At 43.4% G+C, this 18,911-nt stretch overlaps 2 protein-coding genes across 2 annotated transcripts; both read left to right on the top strand.

The window, feature by feature from the left end:
* c1ql2 (complement component 1, q subcomponent-like 2) lies at positions 1-1,415 on the top strand. Its single transcript, XM_076095013.1, has 2 exons — positions 1-600; positions 1,236-1,415. The coding sequence occupies exons 1-2, from the start codon at positions 1-3 to the stop codon at positions 1,413-1,415; spliced, it is 780 nt and encodes a 259-aa protein (XP_075951128.1).
* Positions 1,416-14,499: 13,084 nt separating this feature from the next.
* LOC142953003 (homeobox protein engrailed-1a-like) lies at positions 14,500-17,894 on the top strand. The gene is made up of 2 exons (XM_076095063.1): positions 14,500-15,055; positions 17,172-17,894. Exons 1-2 carry the CDS (start codon positions 14,500-14,502, stop codon positions 17,492-17,494), a joined length of 879 nt encoding a protein of 292 aa, XP_075951178.1. The 3' UTR covers positions 17,495-17,894.
* Positions 17,895-18,911: the final 1,017 nt, after the last annotated feature.

Below are 18,911 nucleotides of genomic sequence, written 5' to 3'. Positions count from 1 at the left end.
ATGGTTCTGCTGGCTCTGGCCGTAGCCGTCCCGCTGCTGCTGCTCCGCGCCCCCGAGACCTCCGCGCACTACTACGAGATGATGGGCACCTGTCGGATGGTCTGCGACCCGTACACCCCGAAACCGGGGGGCGCCACCGCCATGGAGGTGATCCAGAACGTGAACGGCGTCGCTCCGCTGCCACCCATGGCGCAAGGGAGCCGTGGGGAGCCGGGGCGACCGGGCAAACCCGGCTCCAGGGGCCCAACGGGAGAGCCAGGACCCCCGGGTCCGAGGGGACCACCGGGGCAGCGCGGCGGCGGCCGACTCGCCTTCCCCGCAGTGTCCGGACCCGCCGGTCCAGAAAACGGCGAGGCGGACGGTGCGAACTCCTCCGCCAACGGTTTCCGGATCGCGTTCTACGTCGGCCTGAAGAACCCGCACGAGGGATACGAGGTGCTGAAGTTTGACGACGTGATCACAAACTTGGGGAACCACTACGAAGCGAGCACCGGAAAGTTCACCTGCCATGTGTCCGGGATCTATTTCTTCACCTACCATGTGTTGATGCGGGGAGGGGACGGGACCAGCATGTGGGCCGACCTGTGCAAAAACGGACAGGTGAGAGTGTCGATGACCAGGGGGGGGGGGGGGGGGGGGGGGGGGCATGATGACGTATAGAAACCAGCAGAATGTAGTCAATTCATTTTTTAAAATAAAGACAACACAACATTCCAGAGTCATCACAATTTAACGCTCAAAAAGCGCATGGCATCACACCAGGCTTGATCTTTTTATTCCCATTAACACCATTTATATAGCTGCATATTATTACTATTCATGAGTAATGGTTTCAGGGTAACATCCAGTGATATTTCTGGTCATATCCGAGCATGTGTACACGCTCTGTTTGTGTGCGCAAACCCCCCTTTTTGGATGAGGCAGATGTTTACAGCTGCAGCTGGATGAAGGGTCAGATGATCACATCATCACTGGGCATTAAAGATGCTGCAAGGGGGATTAAATGCAAACATGCATAAGCGTCTGAGTCAAATTAGATTTATTTGATGTGTTACTATCCTAGAGTAGCTATAGTGGTTTTAACCTCTAATTTACCCAGCATTCCCTTTGAGTGTCTATTTTTAAAAAGCTGCACCACTGCTGTTTTTCTTTGCCTCTCGGCCATACGTGAACTTTCTATTCTCTCGTCAACTCATGAAGTCTCGTCCCATTTGCCCCCCCCTCCTCTCCCCCAGGTACGGGCCAGCGCCATCGCCCAAGACGCCGACCAGAACTACGACTACGCCAGCAACAGCGCCGTGCTGCACCTGGACTCCGGGGACGAGATCTACGTCAAGCTGGACGGCGGCAAGGCGCACGGCGGGAACAACAACAAGTACAGCACCTTCTCCGGCTTCATCCTGTACCCCGACTAGACGACGACTCCATGCCGGACGGTACACATACAGCACCGAGAACTGTTCCCATCAAAAAGCCCAACATGTTTTGTCCTCGTTTTGAAGACACGTCCCACGACACACAGGCTTGTTATCTGCAACCGTTATGTTCTGTTCATCTAGCGAAAGAGACCTTTTTGTACATGTGTTTGATTTGACTGGAGTTCTCCTGCTCCACTGTCACCAGAGTACGTGTCTCACTACTGCAGACCTACAGTAACACCCCGAGCATGCTCCGAGCTGAGGAGGCATCATTCTTAAGTTCCTTTGACACATTTCCAAAATACTTTAGGGGGTGGGGGGGGAGAGCTCAGCCCCAGAGCGGGCTGCTCACTGAGTGTATTAATGGCACCTAATATTTCAGGCTCGAGTGGCAACAGAAAGAAAGAGGGGGGGAAAAAGAAATCAAGAGATGAAATGAACGTCAGATCAGCGGTTTTGGACTCAAGGCCCGGTCACACCAGTATTTTAACACGAGGACATTTCATGGCGACTTAGTGTATTCTTTTGCGGTAAAATTACATGCTAATTTTTCAACTTTATTGAACTTCACACAGATTTGCACCACAGACCCGACGGTAAACGGAGAGTCGAAGTATCCAAAATGTGGGAAGCTTAGTAGCGTCCACTGTTTCACTAAAGAGACGTGTTTTGCAGTAGTTACGAGACAGGAGTCATTTAAATAAACAGTGAACTTGTCGTCCCGTTAGCGACTTAGCTAACGAGCTTGTAACTGACAGTCGGTAAGCTTGCTAGCTTGTAGCCAAGGCTCTTAAATGAAGGCCGGGACATCGTCTTTGACCCCAGGGGAGCTACAGAGTATGATACAAGCTACTGTGGCTGACTAGCACTAGCATGTTCTCAGCTGGCTAGCATATTAGCCGTTAGCTTGCCAGCTACAGTAGCTCACAACGTCTTCAAGCTTCTACAACCAAATACTTTGCGCAGGTGTGCCTCTTTCTGGTGCGACCAGGCCTTCAAATGGTTACTAAAATACTGACGCACGAATTACCGTCATTCTCCCGTGTTATTTATTTATTTGTTATCTTCCCAAAAATAAGTGCATCATCAGCATACATGGCAAAACGGGGGAGCAACAACTTAGACAGGAACACTGCGCAACTGGATGAGCCGGACCTGTTTTAGGAGATACAATGAGCCGAGATGGTCCGAAGAGGTCAGTGGAACACATTCTAAACGCATTAGACACACCGCGATAAATCTAGGCCTCCTCGATGGCCGCGGCGAGCAGAAATCGTGGCCCTTCGAGCCGTGTTCGGTGTTTCACTAAATAACCCAGTAGCCACAACGTGAAAGATACAAATGGATGTCTTGCATCGATATCGAATCAAATAAATATTGTTTGACAAAAAGTTGGCTTTGTGTGAACATGTATGACCAAAAGAATCCAAGTGTTTCGTGTTTTATTTAATGTCAGAGCCATATATATATATATAATGAATTAATCTGCAACTCTTTTGATAATGAATAATTATGCCACTTCTCTTTGTCATATTACAAAGTAAACAGGATATCTTTGTGTTTTGGGCTGTTGGTCGAACCAAAACCAGAAAATGAAATGTGTCACCTTGGGCTCTGAGATAATGTGAGGGGCATGATTTTGATATTTCTTCTACCAAATATTAAATATATTAATCAAAAAAACAGCCAGCAGACTTATGGATAAGGAAAATAGTTACATGCAACCCTTGTGCTAAATTAGTACGAGGCGAGGAGCTGTGTCAGACTCCTTTATATATTTTTAACATGCATCTCTCAGCTATAACCAGTGCTTCTGGAACTCTAATGCTCTTATTTTGAAGGACAGCTTAGTGGCAACAGAGAGCAGACTTTTAGCAAGAGGCTGTCTGGGTGAGTCCTCAGCAGGAGGAAACATAAATAACATGCGTCTCTTCAGATCGTCTCAGACATGAAAAGCCGGTGGCTGCCGGCTCCTTTGTTTCACTTCTGATTAACTTGTATTAAGATTTGCAAAATGCTTTACCTGACTCAAACATGGCTGTAAGCCTTCATTAAGATGATGGCTGTTTTGTGTGTGTGTTTGATTTTTTTGATTTTTTTATCCCATCCCCCCTCAGGAACACACACACAAAACAGCTGTTTACACACCAGCTCTGTCAATTTAAATGTAAATCATGGAAAACAAATATTAGCATGCCTGGTTAGATAAACCTGTATTAAGGTGTTGGCTTATTTTGCTCTTCAAACTGGCTCCGTCCTCCTCAGAGGGGACTCTGTTCTTCTGGAGCAATCAAAAACAAAAAGAGGTGGATAGACGTCCCCATCGTTTGTTTAGTTTTTTGACAAAAATGGTACAGTTTATGTGCAGATGCGGTTTCTCTAATCTCTACAACGGAGGTGGCGAGTTCAGAGTGAGCATGAGACAAAGAGACGCATTTATGGGGAATACAGCAGCATGAAATATACTGGAATTTTTAGTTAATTTTTAGGTATACTATGCAGGATTTCTTTGACTCAAAAAAACGCAAGTATAGCCGAGGCGAAACACCAGCGGACAAAGCTCGCTCCAAAACCTGACAGAATCTGGGCTGGCTTTCACGTTCGCTGCCTCGTGTGATGCTGCAGGTGACACTGGGCTGTGTTATGTCAGGGGATGTGCTCTTCTGGTGTCATTGAGCCGGGTGGGGGGGGGCATAGACTGTTTTATAAGAACTGGGCAAAGTCAGCGTGACGTTACCCCTTCGGTTTATAGACTGCCATTTGTGAAGCCTCGTCGCCATCTTGGTTTTTGTCCGTCGTCTTCTTGTTGTGCAACCAGAGGTGACACGAGAGGGTGGAGCTAAGTGCAAGCAAACGCTGAATAAGATCATTTTACCAGATATGTTACAATTAACTTTCATTAAGTGAAAATACACTGTGAAAGGGTTAAAGTTGTGACACAAAAACATGTAGAACTCCCAGACCTATCAACGCCGTAGCAGTCATTTTTAGACTTCTATACAATCCTGCATAGTAGTACAGTAGAGACAAACAGAGCTACTTTAGCCGTAACAATGTGTATAACTCGTAGTTTTAGCCTATTAGCATTTGATTGCAACACTTGATAAGATGTCACAGCACGTTTTTTAACCGCAAAAATACAGCTGGCACATGACTTAGTTTTCAATCAAATGTAAGTCACATATGTAAACAAAGAGCAGCGTTTGCAAGAGCAAAAGATGGTCATAGTTCAAAGATGACCAAGACTAGACATTCTTTAAAGATCACTCTTTACACTTTTTTTTGGGGGGGGGGCTGTGGCGATGACGTCACCATGCAGAGGCCTCTCAAAGTGTTTAAAGATCAAAGCATGATGGTCTTGTACAGGCTCTCAGCCTCCACTGCAGACACATTTAAGATGAAAAGTGGAGCTGCTGACACCAACTGAGACATCAACGGCAGTGTGTGTCACCCGGCTGCCAAATGGATGATCACGCACACACACGCACGCACACGCACGCACATGCACACACATATATATATATATAAAACACGATAGATGATCATCCATCCCCCCATGTCTGGGTGACAGTGAGGGATCGCTGACTGACAGACGGAGTAGTGAAATTCTCTGATGGATGAGATAAGTAGGACACACACACACACACACACACACATAAACATTGTGTTCAGGGGAATGCATCTTGACAGGCAGCTGAGCAACAGGCATCACACTGGAGTAATGAAAGCATGTGTCGCCACGGGTTTTGTGTTGTACATGCCCCTTTGGTTAAGTAGACTATGATTCTTTTTAATTGAAACCCTGTGACTAAAGAGTCTGATCTAATGAAGCCAAAACACACCAGCAAGAGAGAGCAGCCGGCCTCCGTTGATTTCAGGGCCTGATTGCCAATCGACGTGAAAAATTGCAGCCGAGGAGCCGCCAATCATCGGGGACATTTTTAAAAAACCTCTCCTCATTCTGTCACCGCGCCGATTTCATCCCTGCCCTGATTGCTCCGCCAGTAACGCTCGTGCCTGAGATGCAAATGCCAAAAGTGTGCATGAGCAAAAAACATGAGAAAAACAAACAAAAAAAGCTATAAAAGAGGGACGTCTGAAGGGACCCGCGGAGAGGGTGAGAGCCGGGATCTGACACCTGAAAACCTCCCGCTTATCTTCCTCTTTTGTTTGTTGTGCGAGTCTTATCCAAGGTGGCGCGCTCGCAAACCACACGGCTGGGATCCCCACCGGAACATAAAAGAAAGGAGGGAAAGCTGGAGAGGCGGTGCATTAAAGATGCAGCCTGCGAGATGAAACTGTATTTGATAAACAATAACGAATACAGGTTTTTAGGGACTGTACGGAAATTAATAGGTATGTCTTTCTTTTTGCTGTAGGCAGAGTTAGTAGATTGTCCATTATGTGCAATTTGGGGCGGATTGGAACACGTCAAGTTACAAAGGGTTAGGGTTAGGGGACGCCGTTCCAAGAAAACCCAAAAGCTTCACTATTTAGCACAGTGAACGTCTTGAGATTCTGCTGACAGAATTTGAGGTGGATCCGTTACATCGTTGGATGTATCGACTATTCCTTCGCAATTTAGCGCCACATTAGCCGAAAGGTCATACCAACCAAATTTCAAAGGGATCCGATAAAGCCTCAAAGAGGAAAAGTTTGGATAAATTACATGAAAAACGCACTAAATTCAAAATGGCCGACGTTGACAGAAGGCCACGATGAATATGTTTTCTTTCAATACTTTAAGTACATTTAGCTTACTAACTAACTTTATGGTATACTAGATGATGACAATATGTTTCGTAATATATTACACCAATATTATTCAATACATTCTAAAATAAATTGCTAAATCATTGCTATGTCAGTATGAGATATCCATACAACATGAGGAATAAAATGAGTTGTCCTGAACATAAACAATACACAGCAAAAACAGAGACACTCATGTATATTTTGCTGCAGTGGAATAAATTCCCAGTATTACCCCGGATTCATGTGTCGGATAATGACTCAGCCAAATGCTGACTCACTTCATCTGTCAGTCTGCACTTCGAAAATTACATCTCTTTTGTGGTTAAATCGGCCAAACAAGGGGGAAGACTTGGGAAACAGAGAGAAGAGAGCGAAAGAGAAGGACCCAGTGAACAGTGAAGGGGATAAAAAAATAAAAAAAGTCCTCTCATAGAAGTAAATAAAATAACAAAAAGAAGACAAATGACTCCTTGAGGGTTTAAACTCGGGGTTCAGCTTATTTGGCAAATCATACAATGTTGTGGGTGCTTTTTCAAAGACGACAAGCTTCCAGGCTCATGAATATACCTTCTGTCAAACGCTGCACACCTCAGAGTCATTATGATGCGCTGAATCGTCATCTATAGTGCCACGGATTATTGTTGCTGCTGAAAGGACATAAACCTTAAAAGGCTGCAGTGGCAGCTAGTAAACGGTGATTTTCATTGATTTAAGGCTGCTCTTTGAGTCACTTTAACAGCGTTGTGAGAGCTATGATGAGACCACAACTGTTATAATCAATCAATCATTTAAGGCAATTTCCATGGAAAAAAAAATCTCTTGTTTTGGCTGCAAATGTGGATTTATGTCTTATTTTTTCCCTCTAATAAACTAAATACATTCAGAGTTTTGACTGTTGGTTGGACGAAACAAGACATTTCAATAAGTCAACTTGGGCTTTGAGACATTTTCATGGCTGTTTTTTGACATTTTCTGATATTTTTTAGAGAGAATAACTAATAAAATAATGAGGAAAATAATAATTTGCTGCAGCCCTAATATGGCTATCGTGGCCAAAATAGGACAGAGGAGCATCCCATAACCACGATGCAAAAATAATTTCATTATGTCATGTTTCATCCTGATGCAAGGCAAAGAATTATATAAGGACCCAAACTTTGCACTCATTATTTGTGATTGTAATTCCAGAAGATAACTCCCCTGTAATGTGATGTCATACTCATGGAGGTGCATGATGTCATATTTCAAACTTATTGTTGTTAAGACTGAAATTTAAACTTGTATTGGTTTCTGTATTACAGCTCTACGAGAACTCAGTGTATACACACCAACTGTTGGAAAACAGCGTTGCACCTATGTTAATGTGCTTATGGAAATAAATTGCTCTCTAATTGTAAAGGAATAGATTAACATATTGGGAAATACTCTTATTTGCACTCTTATATCTGTATCTAAATATGAAGCTAAAGCCAGGAGATGGTTAACTTAGCTTAGCATAAAGCAGAGGGAAACCGTTAGCCTGGCTTTGTCTAAAGTCGAAGTTTTCTTTATTTTTATTTTTACCAAATGAAAGTGTTTTCTCATGAGACGTGCCCCTCTATTATCGATCAGGAAATATTAAGCTAGAGTCAGGAGATGGTTTGGTTAGCTTAGCATTAAGACTGGAAACAGCTAGCCTGCCTCTGTCCAGCTCACTAACTAACATGTGACATCTTGTTTGTTTAATCAGTACACAAACAGAAATGTAAAAACGACAAAAGCCAGGCTAGCTGTCTCTCCCCGCTTCCAGTCCTTATGCTAAGCTAAGCTAATGGTGCTAGCTTCATAACTAGCATAGAGCTATGAGTGTGGTATCAATCTTCACGTCTAACTCTCAACAAACCAATAAGCAAATTTTCGAAAATGTCAAACTTTTCCTTTGCCTTACAACACCTTTAACCTTTAGGCTGCTCTAAACTTTGACTTCAACTATATTTTCTACCTTACGCAAAATGTCATCTTGAATGTTTTTCAACTCAGGCAATTACATTTACGGTATATCTCTCTGAGGACATTTGATCTTATAATAGCCAGAAATACAAGAGCTCGCACACATTCACACAGATGATTTGCAGCCAGGCAGGAAAATGGCATAACTGTCAGAAACACATCCTTGTCTTGTTCTCGGAGCCGGGGCCATAATGAGAGGCTAAAAGAGCCTACGCAGAGATCAATCTCACACACACACACACACACACACACACACACACTCCTCTTATCCCATCAACCATCATCCACCTCTCCCTGCCGGCTGCCGTCTCCTCATCCCCTCTCGCACATTTTTATCGTCATTATTTATGTCCTGCCTCCTCCCTCGGCTTGTCATGAGAGTTTTAGAGCCTTTAAAAAAAGTTCCACCTCATTTTAACTTATTGTTAAAGCTCTTCTTTGGTCGTTCTGTTAGACTATTTTGCTTACTATTAAGAAACAGAATGAAAGCCCAGGGTTTGGGCACTAATTTGAGATTACATATTTCTTTCGTCTTCATTCAGATGGCTTTATTTCCCTCGGATTACTCAAACCGCGCAATGTCTGTCACCTGTCTGCTTTCAAATCTGACAGCGACTTATCCGAGATGTCATTAATTTATCACAGCATCTCTGAGGAGGTTTTTTTTTTTTCTTCCACAATCCCCCGTGTCACGTAATCCGTCATTTGTGAATATAGGGGAGTAAAGGTTAAGGAAATAAGTCATTTGGAGCAGGCGGCTTTTATTGTAACAAAGCCAATGAGGACTATATCTTTCATCTCTCTCTCTCTCTCTCCTCCGGCTGACGGCAGTGACAGGCCGAGGACGCCTGATGAGAGAGACCATCCTCAGAGAGTCGGGCTGAAAGGTTAGAGTGGCCCCGGGCAGCATGGCTGATGAGCGCGCACACACACATGCTGAGACGCCGCTGCACACGCCTTCATGCGTTCCATTAAAATAGGCCATAAAAAGCCCTGTGATGGGTGGGGAAACCAACATAACAATCACATCAGCAGAGATGTGGGCTGTACAATGGCTTTCATGCATGGAAGACGGATAACAAGATGCTTTCACAAGGACTAAGGACCACGTGTAGACCAAAGACGAGGGCTCCGGCGAAAACGCAGGCCCGTCCGGCAACTAGACGCTGCTTTCAACAACCATATATATTCAGGTCCAGATTCCTGATGGATCACTTTGTCACGTCAAGGTTGCGCTTCTACCTTTTAACTCGCAATTGTCACAACAAAAAAATGGCATCTCTTCCTGGATCGTATTTCCTCGTCTCATCAGAACCTCAAACATCGTTGTTGCCATTTTTTAAAATGGCAATCTGTCCTAATTAACATGTTGTATCTTGTTGTTTTCGAGACATTTTATGTCAAGCCAATTTCATTTCTACAGCCCGATATCAGAAATCTGCCTCAAGGGGCTTTGCAAAAACTCCCCAAAGGAATTGTGGGTAAAATAAATGGAAAAAAATCTCAGGAAGAGCAAAAGATTCGGGATCCAAGCAGTAGATGTCGTGCGTCTACAGATTCAACCCTGTCTCCTACAGAATTACCTCCAAAACAACTTAACTTAACTCTCAATCACGTTACGATCGCAGTTTGAAACGGTCGGTTAACGTGATTCACATTGCAGTTTCATCCTCTGGGGACCATGAACGTCTGAACCAAATCGTTTGACAAACAATCCAAAAGTTGCAGGCCTGCATTGGTTTCCCCCCCCCCAGAGCCACGCTACGGCTGAAACACGCCATCTACAGTTCCGCTCTGCCGCAACAGCATAGAGCACGAACGGGCAATCGTGTTAACACAAGCCCGGCAAAGCGTCTGCATCGATTTAATTTGGCAATTACTAAAACGGGCCTCATTTATCATCACCTTAAGCTTTCACAAACTTCTCCACGAGATGTAATAAGACTGAGGAGCAATCTGTCCCCCACTTCTCATTAGGACTCTAAAGAGATCCCCCGAAAGCTTAATTATTTATCTGCATTAATATCCCTTCTATTATTAATGGTAGGTGAGTGTGTGCGTGGGTGTGTGTGCGCGCGCGAGGGCCAAAGATCAGCCCTCCTTTACCTTAGCCTCCCTCCTGATTAATGGATGAGGGAGAGGAGCCCTTCATGTATTATTACTGCAGAGATCCTGGACCTTGGAGGGGGAGAAAGAGGGGGAGACAGACAGAGAGAGAGAGAGAGATAAAGAGAGAGAGACAGGAAGCTAAGTGAATGATAATCACTGTTTAGTATGCAAACGTGTCCCTGTACGTCGCTGGCATTTCAATATTAATGGCAGAGAGTGATGGGGTTGAGAGTCCCACCATTGAAAATCCATCCCTGTTTGCGATACCTCCACTTAAATTTGACACCGGTGGCACAAAGTTGTGAAATGTCAAACAATGAAAAAGTCAACCGGTTCGACGCCGATAGCCCCAAATCATCGGCTGTTTTGTAAGACTGCTTTTACAGCCTCGCTGCTGTGGTACGGAGATGTTTCACATCATAACGCTGACATTTTTAAACCAACATAAGTGGTTTTTCTGCCCGTTTAAATGCTTTCGTTGTTGGTTTTATTGGCTTTTATGGTGGGAGAGAAACATATATAAGTGTTATGCTGTTTGCATCTCCTCTGATTTATGCTTCCGTTGTGCTTCCTAATCTTTGTCTGTGTCTCCTCAGCTAAAGTGAAACGTTAAAACAGTTCGGTGTCCTTTTTTGTCTTCCAGCTGCTTTACTCTGACATCTGGAGGACGAGCACGGTGTTGCGAGGCAGAATGTGTTGTTATAGTTCATGGACAACTTAATCCGTTATTAAAAAGTTTTTATTTTTTTTTTAAAGAAACGAGTGTCATCCTCACAAAATAAATGTGATGTAATGTATTTAGATGTTTGTATGCATGTGTCATGTGTGAGCGTATCTTATCCAACATAGTGTACATTATATCCAAGGATACTTGTGAATATAATTAGGTTTACTGATATTTATAAAATATAGTATTCTTTAATTTTAGTCATGTATTTATTTTATTTTATATATATATTTATTTTTATTATTTTTTTTTTTGTTGTTCTCATGTATTTCTTCAGCTCATGTAAAGCACTTTGAATAGCCTGTATGTTTGAACGGTGCTTTACAAATACACTTATCTAGCCTAAAGGAATATTTAATGTAAGCAAAATGTATTTAACTTTTTGAGAATTTAGTTTTATTTATTTATTTTCTTCCTATTTACTCTCTCCTCTAGCAAAACTGTAAAGGGGAAACAGACCTAATATTAATCTAGAGTGCAGGTTGGTAGGTTTATTCCTCGACAAGGTGTCACATGTCATGTCCAAAGTAAAATACATGAAACAAAAAAACAAAAAAATAAAAAATAAAAAAAGCTCATGCACTTACACATCAAAGTCACTAGATGTCGCCAAAGTTCTACACTTGCTGTTGACTTTCTCTTTCCAGATGTGGATACTTGAGCCCACATTGACCACGCATGCGCAGAACCTTGCTGCCGCCTCGAAAGCGCAGTCCTCTTTCTCTGTCCTGTTACAGACGCCATTTCCCGTCGTCCTCCGCTAGGTGGCAGCACAGTCACGCAGAGAGACAGAATCCAGCCAGAGAGCCACAACGTTCCTCGAACGATCGCACCTCATCTTGTCATCTGAAACATGACGTTTTTTAATCCATATGACAAAGTTTGGTTTTTTTCAGCACAAACAAACCACATTTATCTTATGAAAAAAAGGGGTTTTTGGACACAAAAAACGGTGCAGAGCTTAACTTTCACTGTTCAGTGTGTTTAGTTCAGATGACCATATTGTTGAATATAAATACAGCCTTTTTTATATTCTATCTTCATATTTTTAAAGGTCACAGATTCTATTAAAGTCAAATTGTTCTATTACACTAGGGTGGAGCTGTTGCTTTGGTTTCAATACGTTTGAACAGCGTTTACACTAAAACTATTTTGGGTAACAAAAATAAAGATTTTTCTCCTGTATGTCCCTACATGATTTTTATAAGAAGAATAGTCCTATAATGTGTCCTGTTTATCTTTATGAAAAAAATAAACTTAAAAACAAATGTATTCCCTAGAAATGCCAAAACAGTCTTTGGGTATAGCTCTGGTCAAACAAAGTAGGGCCTACAGAGAGGTAATTATTAAAACAGAGTATTGGCTTTTATTGAACACTTATGTCAGGCTATTATTTATATTAATGCCAGAATGACAAAAAACAAAGATACAGATAACAAATCAAATGTAGTGCAGGTGTTTGTAAAGACTGCTTTCCTTCATTTTCATCCTCCACGCAGGAAGGGAAATAATCACGTGAACCGCCTTAAAAACGTGTTTCTTTTTGCAGAAGAGTGCAGTCTGCCCTCACTGTCACGCCTTTACTCCAGACAGCTTTTTAACAAGAGCCTCATCACACCGCCGCGTGCGTGCGCGCGCGCGCGCGAAAGCGAAGCAGTGGTCTATATGGGCTACTCAATAAAAACCGGGGGCTGCGATCCGTCAGTGCATTTATCATCCTATTACGGCGACAAATCCGGCTCCCCAATACATGAAAGGTAAAATGAATTACCGACGTTAAGCCGTCAATAAAGCCATTCCTGTAAATGGTGTCTCCGAGGGGCCCCCGCTATTATTCAACACGCTTTATCAGCACCTTGGAAATTACGCGGCTTGTAGCGCGGCCCCTGCCTCGCTTTGATTAAGGGCCCTGCCAGGGACCGGTGACAGCGCTTTTGACTCGGGGTTTCTTTTTTTTTATTCAGCCCCCCGCTCCCCGTGATGAACACCGGGCCGATCGGGCGGAATGAAGACTAATTAAAAGCTATAAATTATCTTTTGCAGCCCCTCTCAAGGAGGCCTCTCTTTGCGGGCGCCAGATAAGGGCGCGCGGGGCTGAGTGCTCATTTGCCCACAATGGCGCTGCGGCTAAACAGCACATTGATACTGTCCCTAATTGGAATTTAATTAAGTAGCCACGGCTCTGCGCTCCGGCCTGTGGGATAAAGATTTCACCATCAACACGTCCCCACTTTCATGCTGTTGCTTTTATGATTATTAATATTATTATTTCACATCGCCAATTAGAGCCTGCATGGTGGCGATTTTATTATTCTAGAGATTTCTTTTTTTTTTTTACAAAGCCACTATGGGGACACATTCCTGCGTTATGCGCCTCATTGTGTTTTTAAAACTTCATTTTTTTCACTTTCTACAGAAAAAAAGTGTATGTGTCTGGCATGTTCATAAGCAGGGTGTTTAAATCACAAATAGGACGTAAATGGGTCACGCGTGAGGCAAAAGAAAGACAAGAAAGGGCCAAAAAAAAGAATGTAAAATAAAAAAAAGGAAATACCAGTGACAGTGCAAAAGACCGAATATACCGTTTTAGAGACGTTTAGCTTCAGTAATTACAGATACTTTGTTCTTTGTCTCTAAAATAGCAACGTTTTGTGCAAATATTACCTTCATATTGGGCATATGAGTGTCAACAACACTTAGAGAACCACCTGCCCTAACGAGCCTGCATAGGCGGGAAGTTAGCTTCAACTCAATTTTAAGTCATATTAATAATATAATTTTCTCATAAATACATCTCCATTTAGGATATAAGTAAATTATAGTCTATAAAAATTGAAGAAAACTAGTATTTCAGTGCTTTTCCGTCGCCCTGTGTAACATTTATAATGGTGGCTGTCCCGCTGTTGTTTTTGTTTTGCTGCGTGCGTGTGTGCGCACGTGCGCCTCACAGAAATCGATCGAACTACGCGCGCGCGGGGAGAGGGTAGGGGGGGGACTCTGAGTGTAGCGCGTGCTCGCTCGCAAGCGCCTCCCGAGCCCCTCATTGGACGAAGTCCATTGTGACAGGGACGATCTCCGCGCCCGATTGGTCCGCTGCACGTGTGTACGCGCACACGTGCTTCTGGCTGGGTGTAAGAGAGAGAAAGAAACACACGGTGGGGGTGTGGTATTGGGGGGTGGGGGAATAACGGTTTTAGGGGAGTTTAGGGAGAGCGAATACACAGATATTATGCTGCAGCGGAGAGAGGCAGGGACACTGGTCTTAACGTGGAGCGGTTCGCTATGCCAGGTCTCGGACGGGTTTTAGGAGACGACATGTCACCGCTGTAGGTGATATTTAAAAAAAAAATTAGCGCAGGTATTTGTTCGTTTTATTCCAGCGAAGAGGCTCGTTTTGTACATGCTGTCCGTCTAAATTGGATACCGAACAGGGGGCGGGAGCGCGAGCAACAAGTGGAGTTTGGCGCGGAGAGGCCGAATATTTCTCACCGTCAGCGAGCCATGGAGGAGCGGAAGGAGCCCAACGGCAGCCGGGACTCGATCGAGGAGGAGAGCATGTCCCTGTCGCCGAACCTCCCATCCCCTCCCGTGATTTTACCCCACCAGGCGGCCCAGCAGGCCCACCGAACCACGAACTTTTTTATCGACAACATCCTCCGGCCGGACTTCGGCAGCAGGAAGGAGCCGAGCTACCGCGACCGGAGCCGGGAGACGCCGGGCAGGGAAAACGTCAACCCGCTCGGAGCGAGGCCGCCGCACACCGGCAGCCTCTGCCTGGACTCCAACTGCAGCAGCGACAGCCCTTCTTCGTCGCCCTCCTCCTCCTCCTCGTCCTCCTCGTCGTCGTCGTCCACGTCCTCCTCGCCCTCGTCCAAGCAGAAGTCGTCAAAACAGGGCGAAGCGGCGGGCACCGGGACCGGCAGATACGCGGACAGCCCCTCGTCGATTATGGTCGTGAGCGGCAGCAATGGAGGATCTCCGCCCACGAAAGAAAGCCAGCCGATGTTGTGGCCCGCTTGGGTTTACTGTACGCGGTACTCGGACCGGCCCTCATCTGGTAAGGCGCTAATAGTCCCCGAATCATACCGCCTGGGGTGTTTGAGTGCGGGAACTTTGTTGGGTTGACTGATCGTCTTCCTCCACAGTATTATTAAACTCCTTCAGAGTTATGTGTGTGTGTGTGTATTTTAGTTGTATCTGCAGGCTCGTTCTTCCCACTGTCACTTCAACTCAGCCAATAAAAAAACTATTATTATTATCTTTTTTTTTCATTATGAAATAGAGACAGACATTACCAAAATAAAAAGTAATATAGTGTAAGGTCATGAACCAAACAGGTAATTCATTTCCAATACTCCTCTCTCACACACACACACACACACACACACACACACACACGCACACACACACACACAAATAAATAAAAAGCGCATTATGGGATAAAGTGTCTCATATGTGTTGCAGGATATTCATTAATGTGCAAAAGTCGGAATAATTTCCAGTGCAATTCACTGCGCAATGTCATTCCACTATGCATACAAGTTGTAAGTAACACAATATAAGGCCTCCATGTGGTGCGAATCTGTAAAGATATTATTAATTATGGATTATATCAGAGCTAAAGTAGCAATAGGCTACTCTCCTGTCTGCGCATTTAAATGCGAGTTTGACGAAAAGCATTATGGGTCTAATACCGTAGCTGTGTAATATTGTGGTAGACCTATAAGCCTGAGGTATTGCAGCGTATCACCGTCATTTACGGTAATATTACGCACATATTATATTGATACGACTTTTAAAAAGCCATAAAACAACCTCACCAGTTTATAATACCACATTTTACCCAAATAAATGATCCCATAGACGAGGCTTATTTTAATTTGCAGTGCAAGTTTTATTATATCAAATACATTTGATGCACTGATGCAGAAGGGACAGAATATCTGCAGTCACTGTGCTTTATTTTAGAAAAATGTAATAAGTATTACAAAAAAGTTATTGGCTAATCTAGAAAATAAATTTTAATTCCCTGCAAAGCCTGAATAGGTGTGTGACTGTCAGCTGATGTTGGTCCAGATGATGCATTCAGTGTTTGGAGACATAATTGGAGGATGCATAAAGCATAAGTCATTTACAGCTAAAAGAAGGGTTCTTAAATATTAATTATAATAACAACAAAAAAGTCCGAATTCGCTATAGTTCGACATATTTACTTCGTTGTTTTAACTGAATTATGAAGAATATATACATGCATGTTGTTTACACTTTGTGATGGGCTCGTGCTCGGTGAAGGTCAAAGGACCTCCCGTTACTTTTAATTGTGTTCTATTTACGTTCATCACGTGCTTTTCTTACACTCTTTGAAGTGTGTTGCAGCTATTTCATTAAAGTAACAGTCATCCTGTGAGTCGGCTCTGACTGCACTAACGCATTTAAAATGAACACAAATACAGACGGTTGTAGCTGCAGTTATGACAGTTTGTGGTTGATTTTGGGAGGAAACAGACAAACATAACTCTTAAAATCATAAGGAAATTGCTGACCTAATAATAATTTGCATATGTGCCCATGTGTGGTGGGGACACTGCCTGTATGAAAGCATTGTTTGTGTCTTCTATTAATCACCTTTCCACATTAGAGTGAGTCACGAACACGCACGTGACCCGAGGAGGGCCCACTCAGATTCAATAAGTAAATATTAGTTGAATATGAATTCGTAATCACGCGATGTAAGGCTTCGCGACCTCACCGAGACCTCGACCGCTGTGGGTCTATATTGCGCGGCGGAGGAATTAGTCATACGTTTCAATATATTTCAGTGTAAATGATTAAAAACAAGATAGAAATGACTGGATATTGGTTTTTATTGGTCTGTTATTTAGTTTTTAAATGTTGTGAAATGCTCCACATTGAATAGCTTTATATGTGGTGAATGTGTTGAATGCTGGTTCTGAGTAAATGCTGGTGTTGGGAGGAGGCGGGCCAGTGGATCCAAATTAAATTATTTTTATCGTGAAGAGTCAAGCAGATGACGTTTTGGGGGGGTGACCTACATTTTAAAACACACCGAGCCGATGTTAAGAGGGGGCTCATGGCGCGCCTCGCGTGTGACTTCGCGCTCGCGGTCCAGCAGTAGAATAAATATTTTATTCCCCTTGTTGTTTCCACGCCAGGCCCGAGGACACGCAAACTGAAAAAGAAGAAGAGCAGCCCCAAGGAGGACAAGCGGCCCCGCACGGCCTTCACGGCGGAGCAGCTGCAGAGACTGAAAACCGAGTTCCAGGCCAACCGGTACATAACGGAGCAGCGGCGGCAGTCCCTGGCCCAGGAACTGAACCTGAACGAGTCCCAGATCAAAATCTGGTTCCAGAACAAGCGGGCGAAGATCAAAAAGGCCACGGGCTACAAGAACGGCCTGGCCCTGCAGCTCATGGCCCAGGGACTGTACAACCACTCCACGACCACCGTGCAGGAGGACAAGGAGGATAGTGAATAGAGACGTGTCCCCGCCGAGGGCCGCCGTGCACCTGACTCTTTTGGGCTTTTGGAGATAATGACATAAAAAAAAGAAGAAAAAAATGAACTGGAAGTGGAGGAGACGCTATTTAAAAAAAAAACACAGATTTCTGTTAATGGTGACAGTATATGGACATAATTATATAAATGAACGATCGTTATTAAAGTTTATATAGCCAAAAACAGTTATCATGTTGTATACAGTATATTTAATTTCACCTCTCATCCGGGTCCTTCCTGTCTGTTCTCATTGTTAGGATGTCGAACTGGCTCTGTAGGTTTTTGTTTTGTGGTCCCTCACAGTAGCGCCACGTTTTCCTTCCACACATCAGTCCGCAGACTCAAAACAAGCCAAAGATTTTAATATGTTCACGTGTAGTCTGAAATAAAGAGAGAGAACTAAAACTCTTCCTTCTTTCATTCGTTCACACAGATAAAAGCGTTGAGCAGCGTTTTGGTGATTAAAAAATGTGTTAACCTTTTATTCAGCCTATTATTATGATTATTAATGTAATTATTATGATTATTATTATTGTTCAGGAATTATTTTGTAGTTGGAATTTTAAGTAGAAAATTATGAAGGACTGTTCAGTCTAAATTAGTTATTTTATTATTATTAGTTGTAGTATAGTATTGTTGTTGTTATTATTATTATAATAATAACTTTGTCACTCCAACCTCACAACCAGCACGGCTCTCACTGGACTTCCCAAATTGCGTGTATGAACAATATATCAGGCAGCAAATGTAAAAGAGCAACCCATAATTAATAAGTCTTTTAAATTATTTCTCACTAACATATATGGATGATTTAAACTTTTTATTTAATTTTTATATTTGAGATGATGGGGCAAACACACACACACACACACACACACACACACACACACACGCACACAAGGACTCTGCAGTTCCTGTTTCAATACAACCAGCTGTATCAGCTTGTTTCTCCATGATGGATAACATTTCACCTATCTATTCCGGGTATTCACGAGGTTTAACATCTCTGGTGAAGTTTTACTCTCATGGAGTCTTACCGGAGCTCAAATGGAGTGAATGCATTTACTGAAGAAAGCTGTCAGTGAGCTTCTCTGCTCTGATTTAGGGAGGAACACGGGGTACATGTGGCCTGTTTGACCTCACGTGACCTCAGGCGCAGGTTTGATAGAGCCTGACTGTGAACCCTGTTCACTGTGTGTGTGTGTGTGTGTGTGTGTGTGTGTGTGTGTGTGTGTGTGCTCAAGGTCAGCGAGAGCAGACACAGTTGAGGGTCTCTGCCTATGATTGTATGATGATGGGGAAGTTGTTTCCTCTTGTTGATTATTTTTAAAAATGCAGGGTATTTTTTATTATTATTTAATTTACATTTTAGGGAGCTGTTGAAGGGGAAAGCACAT

The sequence above is a fragment of the Anarhichas minor genome, unplaced genomic scaffold (assembly GCF_050575085.1).
Source record: "Anarhichas minor isolate MPS153535 unplaced genomic scaffold, ASM5057508v1 ptg000018l, whole genome shotgun sequence".
Taxonomy (NCBI): domain Eukaryota; kingdom Metazoa; phylum Chordata; class Actinopteri; order Perciformes; family Anarhichadidae; genus Anarhichas; species Anarhichas minor.
This window is presented reverse-complemented; position numbering and strand designations above follow the sequence as displayed.

Bases quoted from the DNA above. Each gene is read 5' to 3' on its own strand.
- LOC142953003 (XM_076095063.1), top strand. From the start codon at position 14,500: ATGGAGGAGCGGAAGGAGCCCAACGGCAGCCGGGACTCGATCGAGGAG. The intron at 15,056-17,171 runs GTAAGGCGCTAA...TTTCCACGCCAG, and splicing joins CTCGGACCGGCCCTCATCTG to GCCCGAGGACACGCAAACTG.
- c1ql2 (XM_076095013.1), top strand. From the start codon at position 1: ATGGTTCTGCTGGCTCTGGCCGTAGCCGTCCCGCTGCTGCTGCTCCGC. The intron at 601-1,235 runs GTGAGAGTGTCG...CCTCTCCCCCAG, and splicing joins ACCTGTGCAAAAACGGACAG to GTACGGGCCAGCGCCATCGC.